Below are 27653 nucleotides of genomic sequence, written 5' to 3'. Positions count from 1 at the left end.
GCCTTTTGTGTGAAAAAAATTATGATTACGTTATTATTATTATTAATTTTGTGGTGGTTGAAGCATAAACTAATCACCTGAAGTCTTCCCTTGGTATTGAGTTGAAATACTTCCAGACAGAGGGCTAGAGTTATCTGTGCAGTCAGTTCAATGGTGCTTTTGTAGCATGCTCGACATGCTACACACTCTTCTTTACCTTTTACCATAAGGTCATAAAGACAATGCCTGGTTTTGTTGTATAATCTAATCCCCCCATTTAAATAGAAACTTTGTATAAACAAATGAAAGTGCTTAAAAATCTTTAGAAGTACAATATAGTTAACAATGTCATAACCAGGAGTTTTTGTCTTGGTCTCTAGTTGCAGTTCCCTAGTAAGACATCCGTGTATGTGCCAGTCTTTTAGGCATTTCCTAGAACAGAAAGTTAACCATACTAAGCAAAAAGTTAACTGTACTAATATGCATTTGTGTAGAAATTTTTTCCTCAAGTGCAGTCACAGACATTATTTCTTTTAACCTTACAATAACCTGGAAGGCAAGTTTGGCTAATATTATTCTCCACAGATAAGAACACAGAATAATTTCGAGGAAAGGTAGTTTCCTCAGGGACCCAGAATTATTTAGCAGCTAAGATAGTGAAAGAAACTACATTTCTTCATTTTTAGACTCACTCTCTTTCCTGATAGTTTTGCCTCATGTGTATACAAGTATCTTAAATAGATGAATAATCAGAGAAAATAGAAAAAGAGTGACAGTGAATTTTTAGTTATCTAAATTCCCAGCCAATAAAAATGATATGGGTAATTAAATGGATCATAAAAATAATTTATAATTGATATTTTCTAATTATTTGTAAATATTGGTATGGTTCCACCAGATTTTGAAATGGAGCCACATGGGGCTTACAAGATTCTGACTTACTGTACCCTTTGGCTCATTTGACGTTCTAAACAAATCTTTTACCTTAAATTGTGGCTAGACATTGAGAATAATGAATAATGAGTAACTGGATCAGAATTTGCTGTTTGTCCCTGGCCATAGGCGACCTAAGTAAGCAGGAGAGCTGCAATGATCTTTTCTTATTAGGTGAGCCTGAGTGTACTGGTGGGACCTTAAGCCTCCAATCTCTTTGCCTTCTGATCTTTGGTTCATTGCAAAGCCATACTTTTTGGTAATGTTAACAAATGGTTAATCAGATGATGTTTGGAATAATATGGAAGGAATATGATTTAAAGGGTAATTATCCTAAGTGAAGTAGATATTTTGACAGAAAATGTAAAAGCTTCATGGCAGCTATGCTTGTAGAATTATGACTTGAGTCTCACGAGCTGAGTAGTTGGAATGCTAGAAGGAAATTACTATTGAGGCCTGGTGTTCACTGCCAAGCAGCAGCATGAAAGTTCAAAGCACAGCTTCAATATCATCCCATACAGAACTTTATCTTCATAAACATTCATATGAAAGCAATTCTTTCTGCCACTGGTAATATTTTTCTCTGTCAGTTCTTTGACAAATAAGAATTATTGCAAAATGGAATTTGTGTGTGTGTGTGTGTGTAAGTGTGGAAGATTACATATATGTGTGTGTGTGTGTGTGTGTGTGTGTGTGTGTGTGTGTGTGTATGTAAAATTAGAGATGTCAGAGAGCTTGGTTATAACTTTGCACCCAAAGGACAACTGCGTTATTATCAATAATCTATAGATATTCTTACCGGCACTATTTGCTGTGAAGAAGAATTAGAATGAAATATAGGCATTACAGTTAAACCATACCACGTGTTACAGGAAAGCAGTTAGAACATCCTCAGGATATGTACAACTACTGTCCCTGGCAGATGTTTATATGATTAGAATAGTGAGTTATTAAGAAATTATTCTGAAAGGTCAGTGTAAGTGGAAATAGTCAGACATCAAAGAAATGTGAGGAGGCCATGAAATACCTATGTATTAATATCTAGATTTTTGTTTGTTTGTTCATTTGTTTGTTTGCAGAACCCCTTCTGAATGAGGTTTTAAGCTCCGAGAGAGCAGGAAACATGTCTTATGTTTCAGGTGAACTCTTCACAACATCTATAGCAGCGCTGACCATATAATAATGATGATAATAAGAATAGCTAACATGTGTCAGGGCCCACTCTGCCAAGCACTGTTGTAAGCATTTTGTGTGTAATATCCCATTTAATTTTCAAAATTACCATATCAGTTAGATATTAATATTACACCTATTTTACAGATTAGGAAATGAAGGCACTATACAGTTAAGCAGCTTGTTATGGTTGCACAGCTAGTAAGTGGCAAAGTTGGGATTTGAACCCCAAATAAAGATGATATACAGGGATAAGTGTAATATCCTTCCACCTAACAGACTAACCTAAATTAAATATTCAGTACTCATGTATTGAGTATGTGTTAGATACCAGGGGCAACGTGTTAGGATTATAATGGACATGCTGTCCTTGTCCTTATGAAGCTTATGCTTTCCTGTATAGCTATTTCCTAACAGAGTTCACTGTAACATCTGACACCAAAATGTATTATCAATTTAATTCGAAGAACTTCCTAGTGATAGACATAATTTATCACATGTTATAGAAGGTACTTTAAATAAGACGTGACCTTTAAATAAGAAGTGAGCCTCCGTGTTGTCCAACCATTTACTTGGTTCTGCTTTATTATTATTATGTGGCTGAAATTCTACCATATATAGTAGCTATTGCTCACCAATCTCGTCAGTTATTCCAGTCACAGACTGAAGATTGTTGTTGGTTGCCTGTGTGGCAATTGACCAGGATTGATTTTGGAGGGTGTATACATGAAGTGGGAGTTAGGGGTTCCATTAGTCAAATGTGTTCTCAGGTTTGTAAAATCTCTGTGTTGTATGTGCCTTCAGAGAATGCTCCGGATGTACGGTTTGTTGACCCAAATCAAAAGCCAACGTTTCATTACTGTAGGTGCTCAGCACCTCAGATGCTGGGGCTTGTTCCCAAATTACAATGTTCTATTTAGACTAGGGTGATTGAAAATCAAAGACAGTCTGTGAATAATTGTTTTATGTGTGTTTAATAATTTTCTTTGGTAAATTTCCAGTAATTAGCATTTTCAACTTATTTTTTTCTACTTTCTTTGCTTCACCCTTTGGAATCATAAGGGATTGATGTAGAAAAATGTAAAAATGGTAGCCAGTGAACTGGTTTTCTCTATAAATTACATGGAAGCATTTTAGTGATATGTAGACTATGAAGGATTAAATATGGATTTTGATGATCCATTTTTAAGTAGAGTTTTCATATTTGCAAGGAATCCCTTGATTAATACCATTTGAGTGTTTTTCAAAGTCTTGATAATAAATAGTTTTATAAGATGTTTATGTATGCATGCACATATATATATATACACACACACAGAAACACACATATTTATCTTTGGGAAGGTATAATTTCAAGATTACATTATAAATGATATCTAAAAATGTCAAAGAGTAAAGAAAAATTAAAAAATAAAAGTGCATCTTCATCAAATATGAAAATTCAGGTGTACAATGTAGTGTTATTAGTGCTTTAAAATCTATTTTATATTGAGGATGATGGTAAAAAGTACTGGTAGGGAAAATGAGAATGTTTAGAGGATATGCTTTAAATAACATATTTAGTATTAAATATGATAGTTATAAAATGTGTTTATAGTAATTGGCTTTAATTCTGCATACTAAGTGACACAAATGAAAATATATATTAATTATAGCTATTTTTATCAAGGCAGATAGTGTAGAAACATGCATGCTCTCAAACATTTCATTTTAAAAGTTAATGTTCTTCAAGAAGCGATCATTATTGCTGGAAGATGCTAGAGGGCTTTAGATGGCTATAGGGCTGTAATGAGATTGAGTATTTTTAATTCCTATTGAAGAAACATTTTATTAACTCTCGAACACTATTAGAGAGATATAGAGACATATGGTATTTTTTTTTTTATAAATGAAGTAAAGGAGGTCCATAAACATGGGTAATTGACAGAGCCAAGGTCTGTTGTCCCATTAGACACAGCTATTAGAACGCTACAATTGTTATATGTATTTTTCCAAAGCGAGACAAAAAATACTAAAATTATTAGACCCTGTTAGCAGGAAATTAGGAATATGATAAAATTTATCAACAGAAAGTAACAGGCAGATTTCATGTTAAACATTACCTTTGAGTAAGAATATAGGAAGGTATTTCTTTGTAAATATTTACATCATACAAAGATAACCATCCATACATAATTAATAAATAAAATGCAATTATTCACTTAGGGGTTTGCTTAAGGGTGCTATAATAGTTCTAACATCATCTTGCTTTGTTAGGGATTAACAGGACCTGATGGATCCCCTGGTTCTGTTGGACCAAGAGGACAAAAAGTAAGTTAGCTACCTGGTATTAATTGCTGGTATTAGTTAGATGCTGAAGTATTATTTTATTATAGTGTTTGCAAGTCAACTGAAAAATTAGTTATGAAACAGAGAAAATGCACTCGTTCAACTAAAATCGTGTTTTAGTTGAATTAAATTGAAAAACATCAAGATGGAGTGTTTTAATGATTTCAAAATTTATGCAATTTACATATTTACATATTCATGCTACAAAAAGCCAAGTACAATGAAGCTATTTTTATTTTTAGGGAGAACCCGGTGTTCCTGGATCTCGTGGATTTCCAGTAAGTAATTGTAAAGTGACAGAATTGAAAATCTCCTATCATTTCCTGTCATTGTGAAATGTTTAAATGCAGCTTTTGACATAATATGCATCACAAAGGAGTTCATGACTTATCTGCTATGGTAAGCGTTCTGAGTATGAATAGAGAACTTTTAGAGAAATTTGAATGCACAGTATAAAATATATATGTCTGCTTACAGATAGTATCTCCCAATAGACAACCCTTCCTTCACTCCCCTTGATGGAAAACATTTCTTGCATAATAACAGCAAATCTAAATATTCGATGTTTAGACCATAATATCACACCACTTTCTTCACAACTGGTTTTATCTCTAATGGAATGTCAACCATCAGATATAATTACCAGCCTGATTCCCCAGTTAGTCCTTTCCTGCAATTGCCCAATCTGGCTGATTTGTGTTACTTCTATTTATAAGAGGGCTAGGTTCTCAGACTGCTTTTCCTTTCCATTTCGCTCTTTATTCCTCTTTTGTTCTTGTCATTAATCTGTATTTTTTTGTCTTTGTTTTCTATTTGCACTGTTTTCATGGCCATATTTCACTGTCTGTCAACTTTTCCATTATAAGGCTATTTTCAGAAGTGAATAGCTTGCTGGCCTTTCTCCCATATTTTTCCACTCAGAGCTCAACATCTTATAGAGATGGCTTTTTTAAAAAACCAAGTGAAATTTGAAATTCGTCAAACATCTAGAGCTATGGTAATGAAATAACTTATTGATTACTTTGGTATTTTCAAGCATAACACTTATTTCCCAAATTGATTTACATATTAAAATGATCAAATAGGAGTAGTTTTTCAAATGCCTTGAAATGCCTTGAAAAAGCCCCACTTATTATTAAAACATACTGCTCATGTGAAATTTGTGTTTGTTTTGGCTGCCTAAATAATTAGAAATAAGAATATCATATCACAGGGTGTACATTGATTCCACTAAGTGCTTCATAAATGGATATTTAAGAAAAGGAAGTCTGGAATGAAAAGCTCACATGAATATCAGAGATAGTTGTGAATAAAAGTTATCCAAGCCAATGTAGGAGAGAAAGGAATAATGAGGATTCCCAATGGGGGAGTATTGAATCTGGAAAGCAAAGATAGATAAAATGGGATTCTAGGCAGCTGATGTTCAGTTATATGAAGTTCAACAAGCATATCGTTAGGGTTTAGCATATACTAGGTCCTGTGGTAGGAATTGAGGCTAGGAGGATAAGTAAGATGTGGTGTCAATCCTTGATTATATGCAGTTCAGTGTTGCTAAAGAGATATAAAGTATAGAGGAGAGGGAAATGAAATAACTAGCTTTAAGATCAAATTCAGGATATTAAATTAGGATCCCATAGTAAGTCATTTCTGGAGTGACACCATTTTATTTTCACCTAATGGATTTGGTGTCTGGAAACATAGTCCCACCTGCCAAAAGGGGGTGGCTTCTGGTCTTTTTTTCCCCCCTGCCTTTCTGTGCTGAATGTTTGTTTGGGGGAATTTCCAAACATCGCATTATAAATTATAAAGCAGTATACTGCATTGCGTTTAATGTAGATTTCTTATAAAACATGGCAAAAAAAAATCTTTAAACTGTCAGCTTGTGATGTGCTTCTCTGTGAGTGATGCTAAGTTCTGATGGCAAGCATGAACGACTTCTTTACTTTGATTTTCTTAAAAATAAGTTTGGAAAAAGTATTATGGGTCAGCTTGGATATCCATCACTATATTTGAGGAAGGAACAAGCTTTTTCCTTTAGAAGCAGAGCCATGTTTGCTTTTCTTTATCCAGGCCTTTCTTTAGAATGAGCATCATATATTTATTTAGTGACAAAGTTTGTACTTTTTTTTTTTTTGAACTGAGTTATGTCTGTCTGTATTTATACTAAGTTTAAATCACATACCATAACAATTTTTATTTTAATCTTTTAGGGCCGTGGTATTCCTGGGCCCCCTGTAAGTATCATCTCTTGGTTTATTTCTACCTAGTCTATAACAAGGGCCTATTTCTCAGCTCCCAAGCTTACTCTCTAACGGACACTACCCAGTGGTGTTTATAGTGTCCTATATACATGACATTAGGTGGCTACTATGACACACCTCTGTTCTGCTAAACAAAAAATTTTATTAATTTTAGAAATTTCTATTCCATTTTAAGTAATTAAAATTCGGTTGAATGAGTTGTTGTGTCATTGGAAACCAAAGCTAGCACAGCTAGATAATTGTAAATCAGTTACTTATCATATTTGATATCATTTATGATAGATTGTGAAAACATCTATAAGTCACCATGTCCCTTTATTTATTTAGAATTCCATGTCTTTTTAAAATGGAAGTATAATTAGCATACAGTGTTATATTAATTTCAGATGTCATATAGTGATTCAACAATTCTATACATTACTCAGTACTCACCACAATAAGTGTGGTCATCATTTGTCACCAAACAGTGTTATTATCATCTTATTGACTATGTTCTCTATGGTATACTTTTCATCTCTGTGATTTACTTATTTTATCACTAGAAGTTTGTACCTTTTACCCCCACCCATCCCCCCTGACAACCACCAGTTTGTTCTCTGTATTTAAGAATTTGTTTTTTTGTTGTTGTTTGCTTGCTTGCTTTGTTTTTTAGATTCCACAAATAAATGAAATCATATGGTATTTGTTTTTTTCTGTCTGGCTTATTTCACTTAGCATAATACCCTCTAGGCCCATCTGTGTTGTTGCAAATGGCAAGATCCCATTCTTTTTTATGGCTGAGTAATACTCCATTGCATATATACATACAGGGTCCCCCTGGGGCAGCAGGACTCCCTGGAGAGCTTGGCCGTGTTGGACCAATTGTGAGTACTGCAGTGCGTTTTGATAGACATTTGCTGATTTAGTAGAAGACATTACTCAGGAAGACAAATTGCCTTAATGTATGCTTTCCCCTGCAAATCCAAAAAATGGCAGATGAATTTCATTCCAGTTCATAACATTGATGGGAACCAGGGATAATAATGCTACCTCATTTTTGTAGAGTGATTTTAATGTTTTTCCCAAAGTTATCAGCTAAACTTTTCTTCCCAACTTCCATAATTAGTGATCAGTCAAAAGGGCGTCACCTCCATCTAACAGACTCTCAGCCAGAATTAAGGTCCAATGTCTTTTTGTATTAGGCACACTGCATGAAATGAAAAGTGAATAGCCGAGAATTATTGCCAAGTATATTTATGTTAGGATCATTAAATTATAATTGAACCAACAGAACTTAACATTAGGCAATAAAGAGCTGAACTCCATAGGAGAAATTGCTGGTAATAAGTTCTTGATGTTACTATCCAATAAATATTTCAAAAAGGTTGAAAAGTAGTGACATTATGTGGAGGATAGATAATTGTAAACACATTGAGAATAGAAGCCATGTGTTATACACTTATTCTTGCTTCTCTATATGTCTTACTATTGGATTATTCACTGGAGAGATGAATAAATATGAAATGGTTGTGAGGTTAAATTAATTGTAAGATGCTTTTGACTTCTTAGGGTAGAATATTAAGAAGGAAAAGGTACGCAAGGAGTGAACTCTGGATGTTAAGACAAATTGAAACCCATTTTCATTTGAATTTAGCCATCTTTGATCTTCTGTCTCATTTGCAAGGGAGTACGGTGACAGGCCAAGTAATAGCTTGTGGGTAAACAGGACCAGGGAGAGTCTGGCATTGCAGAGATTAACCTTCAATTCCATAGCTGCAGCCAGGTGCAAGCTGTCTTTGGCTACCAGTATCTGGATGGCACTAGCAGTATTGGTTGTTCTAGTTCCTGTGTAAATCAACTAAAAAAATATGTAGTGTTTCCAGAAAAAAGTGATCATTCTATAGAGAAGCACTGGCTTTGTTTTTCCCCCCACATCTCCTTCTGCCTTGTTTTATTACTTTGGTGAGACCGGAGCTCCTTTATTCTTCTAGTTTTGTGGAGCTAATTGGATTATGGGCCACCCATCGATTTTCGTGGCAGGTCTATGCATGGCTGAGCTCTGTGGGGGTTTCTAGTAATATTCTCTCATGCCTCACCAGTTTTATGCACTGTGTTTTGACATGTGTATAACCACTGCATCACAATTTTCAAATAACTTAGGGTGACCCTGGGAGAAGAGGACCACCTGGCCCCCCTGGCCCTCCGGGACCCAGTGTAAGTTATTTGCGCTTCAGTTTTTCTGTATCTGAGAAACAGATTCTTTAGGATTAAAGAAACCTAAAAACCAAAAATGGAAGTACTTGTTAATCTAGTCATCATTCTAAAATTCCAAAACGGCTATCAATTTTTTTCACTCATTCAGAGCATGGGTCTTTTTAGGCCAGAAAAATAGAAGAATAACAATAATTTAAAAGGTGGTTTTCTCAGGGAATGGCTTACTCTTACATTTGAATTCCTTTGACATTTGCGATTTCTCAAATGCTTAAAACTTGGATGTATAAAACGGACATTTTCAAATGAACTAATTTTTACAAAGGATTTACATAGTAAGCAATTTAAAAAATAGGAGTTTAAGTAGGAGAGAGTTCATATTTTATTTCTTTTCAGTTTTTTAAACGATGTATTTATTTGAGAGAGAGAGAGAGAGAGAAAGAGAAAGCATGTGAGTTGGGGGAGGGGGAGAGGGAGAGGGAGAGGAATCCTCAAGTATACTAGTTGCTGAGCAGGGCCCAAGGTGGGGCTCATCTTATGATCCTGAGATCCCAACCTAAGCTGAAATCAAGAGTCAGATGCTCAACTGATTGAGCCACCCAGGCGCCCTGATAATTCATATTTTAAATGTATGATCCAGAGTTCCCCACATTATCTATTCTGTCTCTCATTTCAGTTCCCTGAAAGAGGGGTCTCCTGAAGGAATATGCCCATGAGTCAAAGTTTTTAGAATATTAGCATATTATGGGTGGCTATTTCTTCCTTATATTCTATTGAACAAATATACTTATTATATTCTTATCCAATGGACTTCCTATTATTAGTAGGTTTGAATAGGGTATTTAACTATATTCTTAACTTTAATATTTTGTTTACTTTAGGGAACAATTGGCTTTCATGAAGGCGATCCATTGGTAAGGTGTTTACCTTTGAATGAAATACAGTTTAAGTCAAAGACCATGTAATCTTCAGATGAGGTCTCTTTAAAATATCTTGCTGGACTATGTTGTATTTCTGTGTTTTACTTTACATGGATAGCAGAGCAATCCATAGCGCTAGTTTGTATACACTCAGACTGTAAGTGGTTTTCATTATGGAAATGTTTTTGTTTTTCCATAGCCTTGTTACTTTATGAGTAAGGCATCATTTTCACCAGAGCACCCCCATTTCAGAAGCTAGAAGTCAAACAACTCCCTCTGAGACTTGTTTTACTTACAGACTAATATTCAAACGATGTTCGTAAACTGTACTAAATGCAATTTTGGCCAATTTGACAAGGGTTTGTGGACCTCAGGATAGAGCTTTTCTGGTGGAGGAGGAAGGGAAAAGGATCAGGTCGTAGTATGCTAGGTGGGAAGCATTTGGTATACTAGGTCTGGAAACATTTTATTTCTTTAATAAATCTGAAATAAATATGGAAAATATTAACATTTATTAAATCTGGATGGTGAACACGTGGGGGAAGCTTGTTCTATTCTCTGTACTTTCCTGTAAGCTAGGAATATTTCTGAGTTTAAAAATGAAATATTGAAAAAAAGGGGTATTCAGACTTATTTAATGAATATAATTATACTGGGATTCTGAAGCTTCAATCCCTAAAATATACCATTTTGTCATAAAGGGAGGCTCTAATTTATGCTCTCTCTACCTCTCTCTCTCTCTCTCTGTCTCTGGCAGTGTCCCAATTCCTGTCCGCCAGGCCGCTCAGGATATCCAGGCTTACCAGGCATGAGGGTAAGAGAATAATTTGGGGATTTTATATTCAGGAGTATTATCCTTCGGAAAAAAAAAAAATAGATCCTTTCCTGTAAGCATTGGCCTTTCTGGTGTGCAAGACCCCATTTTGACGGATTAGGCAAGTCTGTGTTTGCTTATTCTTTGGCTTAGTCTGTGGTCCTTCTTCAGTCCTAGAAACAACAGCTGCTTCCCCTGGCAGGTACATGGAGACATGGATGTTTGATTACACAGTGCTTCCATTGTTCAGGGAGGAAATACCAGTAAAATGTACTGGCTTGAGAGATGCTATAACACCAAATTAAGGTTCGGAAGTTTGTTTCCTATGGAGGAAGACTGGGGAGTAATTGCACACATAATGTATCTGAAACTATTTTAGTTAAGAAATTGGGAAAACAGTGCAAAATAGGCAGGAAAAGAGACTTCCCCAAAATGTTTTTCTCTCACTCTGTATCATAATTACTTTAAAATTTCCCATAAAAAAATACCAATCGTTGGGGTTAAGTGGCTTTTTCTCTCTAGTCTATGAGTCTGGAGTGATTTTGAAAATTCCAGACCAGAGGAGTTATGCTATGATCTGAAAGGCCCCAGGGCACTGGTTTTCCAATGATGGTTTTCTCTAAGGTTAGTTTTGGTGGATTCCCACAACTGCAGAAGATCTGGTCCTGGACTGGTGCCTTATTTTTCACCAAGACTTAGACTCAGAACAAGAAAGTCTCCGAGGGTGAAAGCTCTGATAGACTTAATTTTGGAATGTTCATTTCCCATTTGCCTCATGTTACACCCAAAGCACACATATGCTTAGGACAGGTGGCCTGACAAGAAGAGATAGGGATTTTCTTCTCATGCTGTGCAGCTTTCCCGGACTGCCCTTTATGGCTTTCCCTTTGCATTTACAATTGTGTACAAGAAGAGGTGGGAGTTGTGCATCTTGGGAGCTCCCCTTCTTATATCAGCACTTCTTCCACCTTTAGGAAGGAGGTAGGTATAGAGGAGGCAGAAGGGTTTTCAGAGCAGCGTCGAGAGAGCAGGGGATAGCCAGCTGAGCTCAGTCGGGACTGTCACCTTTGAGAAAAAGTTACTGATGCTGGAGAAGACTTACTGCTCTTAACCCAACTGTGAGAGGGAGTTTGGGATAGAGGGATCTAGGGATCAGCTGGTGATAAACCATGTTGCTGAACCAGGTAATCACCCTTTGTTATTCTAGAACAGTGCTTTTCTATTACCTAGAGCTAATATTTATCATATACACTAGTCATGTAATACATATGGTGGTATTAAGATCGTTGAAGGCAGTCATTTTCCTTGTGACATAACCTTTTCCTGTGTAGCACACTGACAGATTTAGGGAAGCAAGATCACTTTATGAACCTTCTGACCACTTTCTGGGACAAACCAAATAGAATTACTTTTTAATTTGTTTATTTATGTATTTGTTAATTATACATTTTGCATTTTTAGGGTCATAAAGGGGCTAAAGGAGAAATTGGTGAACCCGGAAGACAAGGTCACAAGGTAAGGAAAATGAGTATAGAGTGGGTAAATTGTGATTAGGAGGTAGTGATTACTTTTATTACAAGGAATTATAAGGAATAAGAAAGCATGATATTTTATCCTTCCTTTTCAAATGGTGATTGACAGGTTTTCAGTAGATGCATCAATATTCTGACTACGCATAATATTCTTATGTTGTTCAATTACAAAAAACAATAATACACCATACATTTCATTCTTTCCTGTGTTGCTACCCCTTGCTTTTCTTTTGAAATCAATCACACTCAGCTTTTTTTTTCTTGATGCTTTTGATAGTCAAACACTATTCAGCTAGTTTTTCCACTCTGCTAAACAAAATTTTATGACACATGTAAAATTTTATGACAAGTGTTGCTGACACTAGCAAACAGGAGGTTGATAGCTGATAGCTTTTCATCTTAAATTCTGAAATAATTTGTCTGTTTCTGACTCCGTTTCAATAGAATTTAGATTTTGAGTAATCTGGAAGTCAGTGATAGACTTATGTTATTGTCTAGATAGAAACGTGAAATCCACAGCACAACTTGCATTGGGACTGGCATGCCTTGCAGAAAAACCAAGGCAGAAATTTAAAGTAAGATGACTTATTTGCTTTTTTTTTTTAAATCCACTGGTGTAAATTGCCTTTAAGTGTCTAAGAATTTTACTTCCTGCATAACAGAAGTTTTGTCCCCGTGAATTCTGTGATATTTTACAAAGTCAAACTATTCTTATTAATGTAGTTTTCCTAGACGTCGTTGACTATGTCTTTCTATACTGTTACTGGGTGGAGGCAGAAAATTAGAGTTTTTCTTTGGAAGTTAAAAACTGGTGAGAGGCAATTTATTGTATTGTCAGGCATTAATATTCTTGGACTCTAGCTAAAATCAGTCTGTTGAACAACCTCAGATAATCAGGGTAAGTAAGCCAATTTTCTCTACCCTATTACAGTTTGGACATTTATTTCTAGTCTTTTATTACTTGGGCCCTGAGTAATTAAGTCATTTTATTTATCTGGAATATAACAGTGGGGTTCTTAATGTCAACTTGGAGAAAGTAGAAAAAAGTTGAGTACTTCAGAAATTTTTCTGCATGCTCATTCCTCCATTAAATCTTGAAATTCACAACTGAAAAAAATTCAACAAATATTTATTGAGTACCTGCGGTGTGCCAGTGTTTCTTCTAAGAGCAAGGGGCACAGAAGTGAAAAAAAATATGTCCAACCACAGGAGACTGGCTAAATTAAGTATGACATAGCCATATAATAGAATATTATCTAACCACAGGAAAAGATGTGTGAGAATATTATATTACACCAAAAGATATTCATGAGGTAACGCATGTAGTCAAGTAGATATGGTAGACTTCTGTTATTTTTGAGGCCATGCTCCCTTCCTCCTTCTTTTAGTGAACTTTTCTTTGGGGGAACTTTTACAAGCCCATTTGGGGATGGAACTATCAATTAGAGTATTTACCCCTCTCCCCAAGAAATCAGTACTCTTGATACCTATACATACGTTAGTTATCCAGACTCTCAAATTTGGTTTCATTTTCAGTGAAGAACCTGAAAATTGTTTTGGTGTGTGAGATAATTGACCAAAATTTTCTTGGCCATGGTTGAAAACTCTTTTAATTTATTTCACATGTTGTGTCACTTACACCTTTCAGTGGTGTCTTTGAAAATTTATGTGGGAAGGTAAGATGACAATAGCTCATTGAAGAATGAACTTTAAAAGGCTAATAGATGCACTGAACTGTAACCTGAAAGTGGATTCATAATTCTGCCTTGAATTTACTCTACAAATTAGTTAATGAAAATTTTAAAATTTGTTGATGGATATAAGAATGAATAGTCAAAAATCTTTCAGTAAAATGATAATAAATTGCTGTTCCTAAATTTGTCATTATGTTGTAGTTATTGATTTGTTGTGTGCTATTCATCTGCTGGTGAAATATCTGAATCAACTATATTACTCTAAGGTTTATCCTAGACTCTGTAGGAAAATACCCCAAACCTTGCTAATGAAAACTTACTGTGCACGTATCAATCACTGTTGTTTTGATATTTAGGCAGGGACATACAGGTAGCATTTAATTACACACATATTTTGATTATCCATTCCTTGAAATAATAGCTAATTCACTGGCTTTCCAGTTGGGACTGCCTTTCCTCACTGTCAATCATGTATTCTTATGGAATATAATCTGAAAAAATATGAGACTGAAACCACTATGTAATACTCTCACAATTGATTCAAAAATCAAGTATAAATGATTTAGGCAAAACCTAGTTCTTTACATATATGCCCAAAGGTTCTATATTAATATTGCTATTCAATTTTCTGTATTTCTGTCTGTGTGTGTGTTTGTGTGTGTGTGTGTGTGTGTTTGAGTGTGCATGTGAGTGTCTGTGAGACAGTATCTATACATTATAGTCTGTAGAGCAAGAACATGGGTGAATTGAAATATGTAATAAAGAAACAACAGAAATAGATTTTTATCTAATATGCACATAATATTAAAAATGAAGAATTTTTCTCATGATTAATTTTACAATTTAAGATATCCATTACCACAGGAAATGTAGGGCACTATATTTTTATATATATATAAAAAACCTCATCGGAGGGAATAATAACTTTTTTTTGGAGTCAGTCAAGTAATCTTTCTGTAAGAAACAGCAGTTGGATTTCTTTTCAGAACATACTAACACTTTAAAGTATATCGGAGGTTATAAAATTAATATCAAAAAGTCAAATAATAATTAGTTAGAAAACAAAATGGAAGAAGATTCTATTGGCAATCTCTACCAAATAGTCAAGATACTTCAGAACAAGCTTAAATATTCAAGACTAATATGAGGAAAAGAACAAAGCTTTATTGAAGGAAAGAAAAAGATTTGATTAAATAGGGAGATACGCTGAGTTCCAAGATAGACTCAGTATTGTAAAGATTCTAATTCTCTCCATATTAACATTTTAATTTAGTACAGTCCTAATATAAAGCAAGTAGTATTTTTATGAAGATCTTCCAAATAATTCTGAAGTTCATCTGGAAGAGTAAAGATTTAGGAAAAACTGAAAGATGAGTAACCATAAATGAAAAACAAAGGTAAAGGAATTCTCTCTGAGATTAAAATGTATTATAACATTTCAATAATAAAAATGTGGTATTGGCAAATTCATACAACAGATGAGAAGAGCAGAGTCAGAAATCTAGAAACAAGTATACTTCACAATTTACTATATGTTAAAGAAGAATTTTCCAGCCTGTGTGGAGAGAATCTAGTATTCAACAAATGATATTAGAGAAGGTGACCAATTACCAGGAAAAAAGAAATGATAGATTTCTTTTCTTTTAATTTAAATTCAATTAGCCAACAGATAGTACATCATTTGTTTCAGATGTAGAGTTTAATAATTCATCAGTTGCATGTAACACCCAGTGCCCTTCACATCACATGCCCTCCTTTATGCCCATCATCTGGTTACCCCATCCCCCCAACCACATCCAAAAACGATATTTTTACTTTATATCTTACATTAAAATCAATGAAAGATTTCTATGTAAAAAATTAAACTATAAAATTATAGAAGAAAAATACAGATGAAGATTTATATATTTTGGGGGTGGAGGAAGCTTTTCTGTGGGCGACGTCAAAGGAATAAGCCACAAAAAGAAAGACTGATTTAAATACTTTTTAAAAATTGTATATGGTGGAAAAATTATAATAAGAAAAGTTAAAAGTGAAAATCACAAATAAATAATATTGTAGTGGATGGAAAAGTTTGCATAGCATGATCATAGTTTCCTAATAATACCCCCCAACACACACACACACACACACACACACACACACACACACACACTGGGAATGTGAATGTATATATGTTCTCTCTTTGTCCTTTCCTCCCCCATGACCCCTCTATAGAGAAGCATCTAAGATGTTACTGATATTTATAGTTGAAAGGTGGGCTTTGGGTGACTTTATTTGCATATTTCTCTGTATTTTCTGAATGTCCTACAACTAATATGTATTACTCATATAAACTAATTTAAGAAAGTATAGTAACACAACTCAGGGGATGCCAAGTGAATTTCAAATGTGCTGAGTTATCTATCTATGCTCATTTGCTGGGATAACATTTGGTGTGCTTTTCTGTTGTTTATTAGGGTGAAGAAGGTGACCAGGGGGAACTGGGAGAAGTCGGAGCTCAAGGACCTCCGGTAAGGTATTTAAAAAAAAATTTTAACTAGGATATGCAAATATTCTTTTTTTCATGACTTTTGGAATATTTCCTGTTTAGCATTTGGATTAATAGTATTACATTAACATATTTTCCCACCAAGCCAGCATTGGGAGATTACCATTTTTTCAAAATAGGAAGGGATCCCCATTGTATATTCAAGCACCATTTTAACAGAAAAATTTTTACCTATAATTACATACATTCATTTACTAGATTTCAGGGCTAGGCAATCTGAAAGCAAATACTGAACACAAGAGGTTGATACATATCTTTTATATTCTATGGTACTTTCACATGACATAGAAAATTTCCTGTACCCTGAACATGCAATAGGTACATCAGCCACTGGATTTAATACACCTTATGCCAGCATGTAATCATTATAATTAGACCATTCTTAATTGCTTGTAATCATGCCTTTTAATAAAAAGTTTGTCCCTTGTGCTTTGGCAGATTGCGGCAATTATATGCACAATGAGGTAATTTGGGGCATTGGCATACTTCAATTTAAAGTGTTTACTACATCAAAATTTATATTACTTTTGTGTATGAAAGTAGAATTGTCACACTTTTTTTCTTATCAAGATGAGTAGTTAACAATTATGGAAATAATAATTTCTGAATATTCACTGAACATTGCAGCTAGCCAAGGTCTTTACCATGTAAGGGACACGTTCAGGTCCTATTCTCAGGAACTAAAGGGTTAGGGAGGACAAACATGAGGCCACCCTTCCTTGCCCTGCTCTGCTCTTTCCCAAACAACTGGCCTTTTATGAAAGAGTTCAGGGAGCTGCGTAGATTAGTACTTACCCCAGAGCTTAAGGAAATTCCAGCTAAAGGAAATGAGTCTGAGCATTTGTCAGAAATGGCCTCTGCTTTTAAGCCACATGAGAATTTAAAAGAAATTTCAGAAGGCTGTCTTCCCTGAGCCCTTAAAAGAAGACAATAAGGAGATGGACTCTATTTCATAGGAGGGAGATAAAAATAGCGTAAGAGACATATGGATGGTTTCTTTCTTTCTTTCTTTTTTTTTTTTGACCTGATGAAAATTTAGTGGGGATTTAAAGTTATTTTTAAAGCCACCCCCCCACATCCTCAGAACAGGATTTTGCAAGCAGCATTTAAAAATGTTTTCATGGATTAAGGATATCTGTTGGGTTCTGCAGAGCTCAAGTGGTCCATTGGGGGCTGTTGTTAGTGCTTGCTGACCTTCTGGTATTTGGCTGTAGGCTTGCCAAAATGTTTCTATAAACTTCACAAATGTTCACTTTTTAAACGTGCATCTATAAAGTAATGCACAGATTTTTTAAAAAAAAATACGCTTTTGGGAACATTTATACACAAGCTCTGTCCTTCAAAGTAGGCACCTTAAGAGATAATACATGGCATTCTCACGTCACTGCCATTGGCTCAAATATTTTTGGAATTCCTTTTGTAGAATTATCTTCAGAAAGAGCAGTTTCAATCTGATATGGCCACATCTCATTTTATATCCCAAGTAGTTAACCTAAGCTGGATCATCTTACACATTTATGTCATTCCTAACTGATCTACTCAGAATTTGTGACTTATCTGGAGGCAGGCAGGGTTGGCCAGAGAACTGCCCTATTTTCTCCAAGCGAGAACACAATAGAATGTCTGGCCTAGAGCTACTTTATCCTAAGCCAGTCACAGTGGACAGTTAGCAAATTGCTCAGAAGCGGCTGTTCCACCTTCCTGAAGGAGCATCCCCCTGCCGCTGCTGCCATGAAAGCACCCAGGCTCACCCTTTACAGGATCCACCCCTGGAGCCCTGCTGCTGTGGGGCCAGAGAATTGAGAATGGTGACATTTCAGTACTGAAGAAGAGTCTAGAAATCACACTCACATCCTTATTTTTAGGCTTACCCACTCTGATGCCTGAGGTGGGGTGCGATGGATTCCTGCTGCCCCAGGAGGGAATTCAGAATGCCTCTGTCACAGATGGTGTAATGAATAGTGACTCCTGGTGGTTAGTAGAGACTTCAGCTCCATTTACATAAGCTTTTGTGGACTAGCCTGGAAACCAAATGGCCTCTGAAGGCATACATTGGTGGGGAAAACTCATTCCAAAGTTTAAAATCCCAACCATCTAGGGGGTGCCTGGGTGGCACAGCGGTTAAGCATCTGCCTTCGGCTCAGGGCGTGATCCCGGCGTTATGGGATCGAGCCCCACATCAGGCTCTTCTGCTATGAGCCTGCTTCTTCCTCTCCCACTCCCCCTGCTTATGTTCCCTCTCTTGCTGGCTGTCTCTATCTCTGTCGAATAAATAAATAAAATCTTTAAAAAAAATAAAATAAAATAAAATCCCAACCATCTTACACGTAACCAAGTTACAAATCATGAAGGAAGTAGAAATGGCAGTGTATTCTGTACCCTAGTAAAAAGTATGTCAAAATACATGATTGTAGTTCTCTTATGCTAATGATGTTTACTTTTTTGTCATCAGTAATTGCTCCAGCTCCAGGTTTATGTACATCTTCAGAGTTTTAGAAGAATGTTTACCATCAGAAGAATTCTCCTTGGATTTTTCTTTCTAAACTAGAATCATTTGTTTACATAATATCACTATTTCTTAATGTTACCTTTCGTTATGTTAACATCTTTCTGGAGCAACTTTTGTGATGAGATAAACAAGTGTGTGCTTCAACGAAAACAATTCACTGTTCTTTTTTATATTTCCAGGGAGCTCAAGGATTACGAGGCATCACTGGCGTAGTTGGGGCCAAAGGGGAAAAAGTAAGATGATGATGACGATATGATATCAAAATGTATAAATATTTAAAATTTTGGCCATTTAAAAGTATCTTGTTATTTTCAGCAACATCATTTTTTAAAATTTATTTGCTTTGTAGATGTTTGGCAAGGTTTTTACATTTCTGTTATAAACATAGATGACAGAAATGAGTAGTATGTATGATACTTGTGTATTATATATTTTAAATTATCTTAGGTGGATAGAAATAAGCAGGGATGTTACATTTTTATCTCTTTATCATTATCAGCAGTTAATACTGATAGCACTGACACAATACCTGGAAATCAAAGCAAAGACAGGGGAGAATGGAAAGAGAGAAGTAAGAGAAGGCAGGATATCCCCAAGGACACTAGGCCCATGCGTGGCTCTCCCTCCAGGCTGATCCCTGAGCTCTGTCGTCAACAAGGATCATACACTTGTGGCCAGGGTTTACCAACCTGTCCTTAGCCCAGTCTCAAAAACCAGATTCTCCTACCATTTCCATCGCAAGGCACTGTGAGATGATGGGGAGATTCAAAGAGGAATAAGGACTTCAAATTTGTTATTTATTGGGAGAAACAAATGAGTAGATAGCTAACTACAAGGTAAATGAGAGACACATAAATTTGAGGGCAAGTGGCGTAAGGGAGTGAAGACGAAGGCGAAGGAGTGGCTACTCTTGATCAGGGAACTGGGAGGTCTCATGGAGGAGGTGGCATTAGAAGGATGCCAGGCCTAGAAGGATGCCGTGTTCCCACTGGTGGAGGGTGGAGGATGGGGAATGCTTGGCTGAGTGAATATCATAAACAAAAATAGTAGAAACCTGAACATTCCTGATGTGCTCCGAAATGTTTTTCTCACTGTGTGTGTGTGTGTGTGTGTATGTGTGTGTTTGTGCATAGGGTTGTGTTTAGCTTCTCTATCAGGTTTTAAGAAAATGATTACCACTTAGTATATTAGGAAAGCCAATTTGTAGGTTCCAGGAAAAACAAAAAAACCACTTTGCCTACCACCACTTCTGACCCTCGCCTCTTTCTCTTTAGAACCTCTATGGCTAATTTGTGTCATTTCACAAAGAAGCACAGAGACTTTTCTTAACAGCTAAGCGAGAATAACTTGCACATTGTAGGTGCTCAAATAAAATAAAATTTTTCTAAAAGAAAAGCACATTTTTGGAAGTTGAAGGAATTATTTTGTGACTAATTCCTTCATTTTTTTCAGCCTCTTTGTCCCTCATTCTGCCTGTTGTACTCTTCCATTTCCTCTAGAATATTTCTTTTCTAAAAACACTGTATTTGAAAAGAAACATATTTCATATTTATATATTCATGTTACCTTAAGTAACATTCTGTGTGTATCTCTTCTGTTATTAAATAATAAATCCCATTTATTTTGAAGTTGCTGATACCTGGGCCTTTGCTTTTTCTGGGTTTAAATTATCTAAAATATGTGACCCCACACTTTGAAACCAATTACTGTTTTTGATATGCTCTTTATTTGAGGTATTTTTTTTACTTGGCATTTTTCAAAATTTCTCATTTCTTTTGAGTTCTGTCAAATTGCTTTCAATAACAAAAAAAAAAAGAAAGAAAAAAAAAAAGCAAGCTCTTCTCATGAACTCAGACCCCTGGAGTGGTTGCCTAGTAACAGCATTTTGGGTCTGAGCTCTTGCTGAACTGCAGTAAGAGAGAGAGGGAGTGCATCACAGCCATTTCTATAATGCAAGCGCCAGGCTCCGCACTCACAATGCAGGGTGAATGATGAAGTCAAGGTCCTTTTCGGGTCTTCCAAACCTCTTCTTCCCTGGTGCATGTAAAATGCTTTCTGGTCTGTTCTAGTTTTTAGGGATCAAAGAATTTCAAGGCTCCGTGGTGCCTCGGCTTCAGTTGTGTTCTTTCTTTGATTCTACCTTTTCTGAACCTTCTATTAAAGGTTTTCTAATTCTTAATTCTTACTACAGATGCTGTCCATCTGGATTTCTTGGCCTGACATCCATCCAGCACTCTTTCGACTGTTTTCCATTTATTTTATCATCTCCTTATCTCAACCCTATTCATTAGGAGATGGCCTGTTGACTTCAGTTGCCCTTCTGCCTTCTCATCCACTTAGCAGATGAGAAAAAGACTTAAAGAAGAGGGTTGTATTTTATCATGCAGCGTACATAGAAAGCACTAAGAAAAACCCCCATATTTTGTTTTAAAATCACATTTTGATTCTTATCATTAAATAAGGAGGTGATATGTACCATATAACCAAGTCACAATTGATTTCAAGATAATTGGATTTATAAAGCTCTGTAGTTTCCATCCCTTGGTAGGATAACTCTGTTGTTAAGAAGATAGATGGATTATTTTATATAAACCTAACCGAACGTCTATGTAGGATGGAACGGAGGATACTCAAATCCTTATTGCAACTCATTCTTCTAAATCACATGACTGGACTTCTGATTCTGGATCTTGGTGGAAATCCAGTGTCACAGATTCCCAGCCACAGCTGTGGCAACAGCAGGGTCCAGGGAAAGTATCCTATTCTTTGGGTGGCTCCTTGGTCTTCACCATTAATGAATAGCCAGGAATCCTGAGAGCCCTGGGAGGTGACTACCAAACCTCTTCCGATAGGTTTGCCAACTTCTCCAAATAGGTACCAGTGTTTTTAGTTCATGTCATCAATCAAGAATGGCTGCTGTGTTAACTTAAAATATCCAGGGTGGTATCAAAGATTGGCTGTCAGTACTCTTGGTGGGACGAGGAGATGTAAACTAGTGTTTTCATATCTGAGGTGTCCAATGGTTCACTGATGAATACAGTATATACTACAGACACAAAACCTTCTTTTTATCTGGCTATTAACGTTCTATGGGAAGACCGATGTGCCCTTTAATGACGGATCTCAATTTCATTTCTTTGTCTTGTTTTTTTGCAGGGTGCTCGGGGCTTAGATGGAGAACCTGGGCCTCAGGGTCTTCCTGGTGCACCTGTAAGTAGTTTTCCTTTTACAAGACCCAGCGATAGATTATTTAGCAATGATCAGGGATAGATTATTTGCTGTGCACACGCATGTGTGTGTGTGCAAGTGTCTCTTACATGTAAATAATGCAAGTGGTAAAATGGGCAGTAGTTTTTATATTTATTTAAACAAATTTTAATGAAGATAAGCATCACTTCCTTGAATAAAGAGAAGAGTTCTTTTGACTCAATATGGGTTTTTTGTTAGGTGAAGGTGAAGTCAAATTGTTAAGTTTTTATGTTCACTGTGTTTCCCTTTTGTTTTGGCTGCCAGGATGCTTAGAGCCACAGTAACTGTCTCATGTCAGGTTCTTGGGCAATTCTATCCTTTTCCTTTTCTATGATTTCTGATCTCATTATTCTATGTTTTGACTGCTATATGTACATGTGTCATTATTATAGGCTGCCTCACACCTTTTCTAGAAATAAATTAAAAAGTCACCCATTAATAACCATCTTTATCACAGAAAAAGAAAAGGTATGAGGAAAATAGAATTTTCATGGCCCAGTGGGAAAGACAGAGTGTAACCACATTATGCATTACAAGATCCAGCATGGGAGTATGTGGTAGAGGTAATGCATGTAAGAAGAGGATCCTAGAGGCAGGTTGATCTGGAAAGCCATTCTGGGTGGGAAAGGCAGCGGAGCACAGGTGAGAAGGAGCACTGGTGGTGGTGATGGAGTGTGTTGTCTCATAGGGATTGTTACTGCTTGGCTTGGAAAGTTTCTGTTGAGAAGATGAAATTGAGTGGATAAAGTCGGATCACATTGTGGAGGGTATTTAATGCCAATGTGAGCAATTTGAACTGATCTAGTAGCAATAGGAAACCATTTGAGGTTTTAGAGTACTTATGCAACTCAACAAAGGCTATATTTTAGGAAGACACATCCTCTCATCTATTACTATCTGTACTATAAGTCAACATTAGCCAGATAATTTCGACGGAAACCATTATTATTGCCTGGAGAAAAAATAATATGGAGAAAAGATTGGCAACTGACCCAAACCTCAATCCACCATGATAGTCAATGAGTTCAGCTGATATGTAGACCTAGTTACTGATGTCAAGGTTACCTGCAGTATGGATCTTAACTTTATTATACTTATACATCCAAAGAGCACAGAAGCTTTACACATTTAAAATGGAATCAAAATATTCCAAGCAAGTCTCTATGATCCCTAGGGCAATATAAATTTTAAGACAATGTAATTTTTATAAAAAGATTTCTTGAGCTAAGCATCCATGACAGAGCAAAGCATGAGGTGAAAGAGCAGTAATAAAGTAATATGGATGGTGTTTTATAGTTTCAAAAGTCTATCAAGAAGTAACTTTTGCTTATATTAACAACATTCTATTTTCATACAGGGTGATCAAGGACAGAGAGGACCTCCAGGAGAAATAGGTCCCAAGGGAGATAGAGTGAGTTCAAATTAGTGTTAATCACTGCAAACATTTTGCTTTTTTTGGTGTCCTCTGCTGATTATGCTTATCTCTTTGATGTGTTCAGAGTGTCATGATAAATGAGCATGTCTTGTCTATCCCTTCCCTTCTGCCCTGCAAGGGTCCTCAAGGTTCTAGAGGAATTCCTGGCCTCCCTGGGACCAAAGGAGACATGGTATGTCCTGAGCCATAGTCATCCACCACGTTTTCCCAAATGATTATTAACTTGTAATAGAACTTTAGAAAATAATGAAGGGAAGAACAATGTGACGGCTTCTAAGACACAGTGTGTTTCTTTGTGCATCTTTAGGGCTTGCCAGGTGTGGATGGCCGTGACGGGATACCTGGAATGCCGGGAACAAAGGTAGCTGTGTAGCCCTGGCCAACGAAGCCCAGCATTTCCATTACTACACTACCGGGAGATTTACTCAGCTGGTTTTGGCTTTTTTCCTCCGTTTAGTTTTTTAATCAAGTGTCAACTCAAAAATACTATTAGAATACTATGTTTGTTTACCTGGTTTTAGGAACTCAGTAGAATTGCTGTGTCAATGAAAGCAGCTGAAAGAGATTGTGTATTTTGATTAAATTTATGTCCTAAGTCCATCCTCCCCTCCCCCCCTCCCTGAACTGGATCATATTATAAAAGTGCATGTAAGGTCAACTGTAGGGAGACTCCTTCTACGCAGACGCCCTGTGTCCTTTCTTTTCTTGAAAGACATACAGCAGTTAACACAGGTTCAATGATGCAATTAAAACTTCTTTTCTCAGGGTGAACCGGGGAAGCCTGGGCCTCCTGGTGATGCAGGATTGCAGGGCTTACCTGTGAGTATTTGTTTACTGGTTTAGCTACATATTTGGAAAATATGAATTTTAGGGAGAAACAAATAATTTGATAAGTTCTGGGGAAGATATATGATGCTTTAATTTTACATATTTACAGTTTTATGTTTTAAATTTTTTTCCTGAGGAAGGAACTATTTCTCTAATAACTATAAAAGCTTTAATTTGTATTTTGCATTCTTCTTCTCTCTTTAGTTCACTCAATCTGTCTTCTCTTTTTTACTAACTCTGAGCTGTGGGCCTGGAGCTCATACTCCCTCCTCCTTTTCACCAGTTCTGAAGTTCTTGTTAGCAGAAGTGAGTCATAAGAGGCTTGAGAGTATGCTCACGGAATGATGTGAGGTATCAGATACCATTTTTTTGATTGTGTGCTATTTTGAATTAGTCAAATTGGTGTTTCCCTGCATTGATGTGGCTAGAGATTAATGTGGGTTATACAGATGTATTCTTGGAGACAAATATTTCAAGGTAATAAAGGGATACTTGGTAATTTGAGGACTGGCCTCAATTTATTATGATATCTGACATTTTAAAGTAATCAGAGAACATTAGGACTCCCAATAGTACCAAATTTTAGTTCGAGCCAGCATTCTCCTGCCATTCCGTTTTTCTACTTAAGGGTTAGCGTTTCAATAGGTCTTTGTTTTTATATTCTATACATGGAGTCATGTTGGTAGGAGCTCCCCTTGACTGGGCTATAATTTGGAAATTCATGCTTGAAAAATAACTGTAGTTTAGAGGTAGGATTTGCCTAAGGGTGTGCAGACTTAACAAGCCAGATAGAGTAAAGTAATTCCTTCTAAACTGTGAGTAGTTCTGGAGTTGTTCAGAACTTGGGAACTAGGAAGACGCTCCCTCACACTAAAGCGTTGGTGTTGTCATGATCCCCTGAGCCCCTCGGCACCTCACAGATTCTCCGTTGAGGTGATTCAACTGATGTTCTGTGTGCCCTCTTCTAGGGTGTACCTGGGATTCCTGGTGCAAAGGGTGTTGCTGGTGAAAAGGTAAAAGATGAAAACTTTTTAATTGGTACTTTTCCCTATTTCTTTATTTTTTCATTAACATGTGTTATTTATCATTTTTAGTATTTCCAACCTGCCTTTTATTTTATATTTGACCCTAAGGACAAATTTTTAAAAAGGCTTTTTTGAAGCCTCAAATGCTAATCTCTTTCTTAGCTACAGAAAGAATACTTTGACAGAGTGTTGCTGATTAGACTTTCTTCCTAGAAGTGTCATCCTTTGCCAGTATAAAACAGAGAATGTGTTATTGCTTTTTACCCCTGAAAATAAGGAAATTATGATTAAGCTATAGAAATTATGTCAGTGAATATTACTAACATGATATCGTTTAAACTAAAAAGATATTAGACATTTTGTTCTTAGACTGATCAACCAGGGCTTACATTACAGCAATTAAAAGCAATAGGTGAAGGAAAACTTAAAGGGATAAGATATAGCTTTACTTTAAATAAAATAGATAAAATGTGGGGCGCCTGGGTGGCACAGCGGTTAAGCGTCTGCCTTTGGCTCAGGGCGTGATCCCAGCATTGTGGGATCGAGCCCCACATCAGGCTCCTCTGCTGGCAGCCTGCTTCTTCCTCTCCCACTCCCCCTGCTTGTGTTCCCTCTCTCGCTGCCTGTCTCTATCTCTGTCAAATAAATAAATAAAATCTTTTAAAAAAATAGATAAAATGTGAGTAACGTAGAATTTGATCACTACTAGGTTGTATGGCTACAGCTCTCCAGTTACTGGGGGCCATGGCATCTTCAGAGATGCTCGCTTCCTGTGCTGACCGAGAGATTGATGGTGGCGATGGATCCCCAGACGTGTGTGTTCCCTGGACCTTGCTGCCAGGGTCCTCTCAACAGCACATCCTCCTATTCCTCATGTTCACAGGATTCTTTTTAATTTTAATAGTGTCAGTGTCAGGTAAAAGGGCTCCAAGAAGTTAACGGGAGATAGAAATGGTAAAGGAAAGACACATATAATTAATATTGTGAAGAAAGAAAAGTCTTCTATCCTGTCTGGGTAAAGACCTTCATTTTTCAACATTTTTTGATACCCTTACTATACTTCTGGGAATAACAGAATAGTATCCTGAATCGAAAGAACTTTAATGTATCCGCCAAGAAAGAGATCCTATATCCTCCCAAATTCTCCATGTGAAATTGGGAAGTTAATGCTATTCAGGTGTAAGAAAGGCCCAGCCAGGGTAGGACAGGTTGATGATCTTGCTTACGTGCTGTCTGAATTACTTAGAATGTCGCCTTTTACCTTTAGGGTAACACAGGTGCTCCAGGGAAGCCTGGTCAGCTGGGGAATTCAGGCAAACCGGTAAGACGACATGAGTTACCTTTCCTTATGTTATTACCAGTTGCAATCACTCAGCAAAGAGTTAGGGAGTGTTAACTTTTTCTTTCCCTGCCTTCCTCATCACAGGGCCAACAAGGGCCACCAGGAGAGGTGGGACCCCGAGGACCCCGGGGGCTTCCTGTGAGTACTCCTTTTCTGTAGAACATTCTGAAGTATCTTCTCAGGGTTTGTGCTGGGTGACCTTCCAGTCATTTATTCATTTATCCGTGAATGCCTTCTCCAGTGTGAGTGTGTGCTAGTCGAGAAAGACTGTGAAACGGGAATGCTATTCATGTATACAATCTGCTTGTTTAAATTCAGAAAGTGGAAATAAAACTCAAAAAAATTTTAAAGTATTTTTAAAAAGCACGAGGACCCTTTTTTACTCTCATCTCATGTTGAAGGAAATATTTTAGTGTGGCTAAAAAAACAACTTTACTGAGATATAATTCATATACTATATAATTCAACCATTTAAACATATGATTCATTGATTTTTAGCATATTTATAGATTTGTGCAACCATTGCCATAGTTAATTTTTAAACCTTTTAATCACCCAGCAAAGAAACCCTGTGTCCACTTGCAGTCACTCAGCATTGCCCCCCCAATCCTCTCTGCCCTAGGCAACCACTAATCCACTTTCAGGTAGATCTACCTGTTCTGAGAATTTCATATAAATGGAACATACAAATTGGTTTTTTTTCAGTGAATGGCTCCCTTCAGCATGTTTCAAGGCTTACCTATGCTGTAGTATCTATTTCTTCTTTATTGCTGACTAATGTTCAGTAATATGAACATTATTATATGGGTATACCACCTTCCCTTCATTCTTTCATCCACTAATGGACATTTGGGTTGTTTCCAGTTTTTGGCCATTATGAATAATGCTGC

The 27653-nt window shown here is 36.5% G+C and overlaps 1 protein-coding gene across 2 annotated transcripts in view; it reads left to right on the top strand.

Moving 5' to 3' along the window:
- The window catches only part of COL9A1 (collagen type IX alpha 1 chain), a 92092-nt gene that overhangs the window by 32232 nt on the left and 32207 nt on the right, over positions 1-27653 (top strand). For both annotated transcript variants that reach the window (XM_034648242.1, XM_011233145.3), the window contains exons 11-28: positions 4342-4395; positions 4656-4691; positions 6624-6647; positions 7484-7537; positions 8814-8867; positions 9746-9778; positions 10542-10598; positions 12060-12113; positions 16284-16337; positions 19064-19117; positions 22041-22094; positions 23491-23544; positions 23687-23740; positions 23876-23929; positions 24334-24387; positions 25365-25409; positions 26689-26742; positions 26848-26901. In XM_034648242.1, the coding sequence (XP_034504133.1) occupies positions 4342-4395; positions 4656-4691; positions 6624-6647; positions 7484-7537; positions 8814-8867; positions 9746-9778; positions 10542-10598; positions 12060-12113; positions 16284-16337; positions 19064-19117; positions 22041-22094; positions 23491-23544; positions 23687-23740; positions 23876-23929; positions 24334-24387; positions 25365-25409; positions 26689-26742; positions 26848-26901 (897 nt within the window). The remainder of the gene's footprint in view (positions 1-4341; positions 4396-4655; positions 4692-6623; positions 6648-7483; positions 7538-8813; positions 8868-9745; positions 9779-10541; positions 10599-12059; positions 12114-16283; positions 16338-19063; positions 19118-22040; positions 22095-23490; positions 23545-23686; positions 23741-23875; positions 23930-24333; positions 24388-25364; positions 25410-26688; positions 26743-26847; positions 26902-27653) is intronic.

The sequence above is a fragment of the Ailuropoda melanoleuca genome, chromosome 19, assembly GCF_002007445.2.
Source record: "Ailuropoda melanoleuca isolate Jingjing chromosome 19, ASM200744v2, whole genome shotgun sequence".
NCBI classification, from domain to species: Eukaryota; Metazoa; Chordata; class Mammalia; order Carnivora; family Ursidae; genus Ailuropoda; species Ailuropoda melanoleuca.
The sequence above is the reverse complement of the archived record's forward strand: the minus strand, read 5'-3'. Positions and strand labels throughout refer to the sequence as shown.